The sequence below is a fragment of the Eimeria mitis genome, genomic scaffold (assembly GCF_000499745.2).
Source record: "Eimeria mitis Houghton genomic scaffold, Emh_scaff464, whole genome shotgun sequence".
NCBI lineage: Eukaryota > Apicomplexa > Conoidasida > Eucoccidiorida > Eimeriidae > Eimeria > Eimeria mitis.
Window position 1 is genome coordinate 19472 of NW_013572947.1, and position 1617 is coordinate 21088.

At 53.3% G+C, this 1617-nt stretch overlaps 1 protein-coding gene across 1 annotated transcript in view; it reads left to right on the plus strand.

The window, feature by feature from the left end:
- The window catches only part of EMH_0013200 (WD domain, G-beta repeat-containing protein, putative), a gene marked incomplete at both ends in the record, with an annotated part of 2141 nt that extends 1168 nt beyond the window's left edge, over window positions 1-973 (plus strand). The window contains 3 exon segments of the mRNA XM_013499766.1: window positions 127-294; window positions 573-722; window positions 726-973. Coding sequence (XP_013355220.1) covers window positions 127-294; window positions 573-722; window positions 726-973 — 566 coding nt within the window.
- Between the last annotated feature and the right edge of the window lie 644 nt (window positions 974-1617).

A 1617-nucleotide genomic window follows, 5' to 3' on the forward strand; every position in this document is an offset into this window, starting at 1 on the left:
GTATAAAGCCTGCAATTACATTGCATGTATTTGCTGCTGCTAGCCCACTAACTTGCTGCTGCTTCAGCAGCAGCGGCAGCCGCTGCTGCGTTGGTGCTGCTGATGGAGCTGTCTCCTTTTTCACAGCAAAAGAGGGACAGATTGTCTCCTTTTTTAAGCACCCAGCAGCAGACCCTCACGCGAGAGCAGCAGCAGCAGCAGGCCCTATCCCCCCCCGCACCCGCAGCAGCAGCAGCAGCAGCAGCAGCAGCAGCAGCAGCAGCAGCAGGGGGGGGATGGAGATAGATGAAGAGAGTGAGAGTGAGGGTGTTGCTGCTGTTTGTTTAGCTGTCGATACACCCCATTGCTGCTGTTTTGTTGGTTATGAGGATGGTTTTGTTTTAGGGTTTAGAGAGGAGACAGGAAAGGCAATAGTAGCAGTGCGAGCGCATGCAGCAGCTGTTGAGGCCTTGCTGCCTATACACCCCAATCATAGACTGCATGCAGCCCACGCTCCTCCTGCTGCTGCTGCTGCTGCTCCTGCTGCTGCTGCTGCTGCGCTGCTGCTGCTCACTGCTGGCTTAGATGGAAAGGTAAGGCTGTGGAACATCAGCAAAAAAACACTCAAAATTACGGTCGACTGTACATACACCCCAATACCTATAAACCCTTCATCCCCCACCAGCACCAGCAGCAGCAGCAGCAGCAGCAGCAGCAGCAGCAGCAGCAGCAGCAGCAGCAGCAGNCTGCTGCTGCTGCTCGTCGGCACTTCCTATGGGCTTATACGTGCATTCAACTGCAGCAGCAGCAGCAGCAGCAGCAGCAGCAGCAGCAGCAGCAGCGGCGGCTGCGGCAGCAGCTGGGGCCTCTTAGATATGTGGACGGCACACCCAGCAGCTATAATGGACCTTCAGCATATCAGCAGCAGCAGCAGCAGCAGCAGCAGCAGCAGCAGCAGCAGCAGCAGCAGGAACTGGGTTGTTGCTTCTGGTGACTCAGAAGGAGGTGTTTATATTTGGGCCCTAGACCCAATCGCTCTCCTGCAGGGCAAACCCTAAACCCTAAACCCTAAACCCTAAACCCTAAACCCTAGCGGGTCCTGTTGGTGCTAGTCAAACCCTTCTTTGGGCTCTTGTAAACCCTAGCAAGTCCCCCTAAGCCCTAGCACTTCTCCACAAACCCTAAACCCTAAACCCTAGGGTTTAGGGTTTAGGGTTTAAAAAGGGTTTAGGGTTTAGGCGAAACCCTAAACGATTGCTTTAAACCCTAATTGGGGGTTTGAGTTTCTTGNAAAGGGTTTAGGGTTTAGGCGAAACCCTAAACGATTGCTTTAAACCCTAATTGGGGGTTTGAGTTTCTTGCGGGTTTGTAAACCCTAACGGAACCCTAAACCCTCCCTGGCTTTCTGTCCCTCTAGTAGCTAGCTGACTAGCTAGCAAGCAGCTCAGCTAGCTAGCTAGCTATCTATCTATCTATCTATCTATCTAGCTAGCTAGCTAGCTAGCTAGCTAGCTGGCTACCTTGTTAGTTACCCAGCTAGCCGCCTGACTAGCTAGCTAGCTGGCTAGCTGCTAGCTGAACAGCTATCCGGCTGCAACCAGCCAGGCTAGCTATGCGACTAGCTACCTAGCTAGCTGG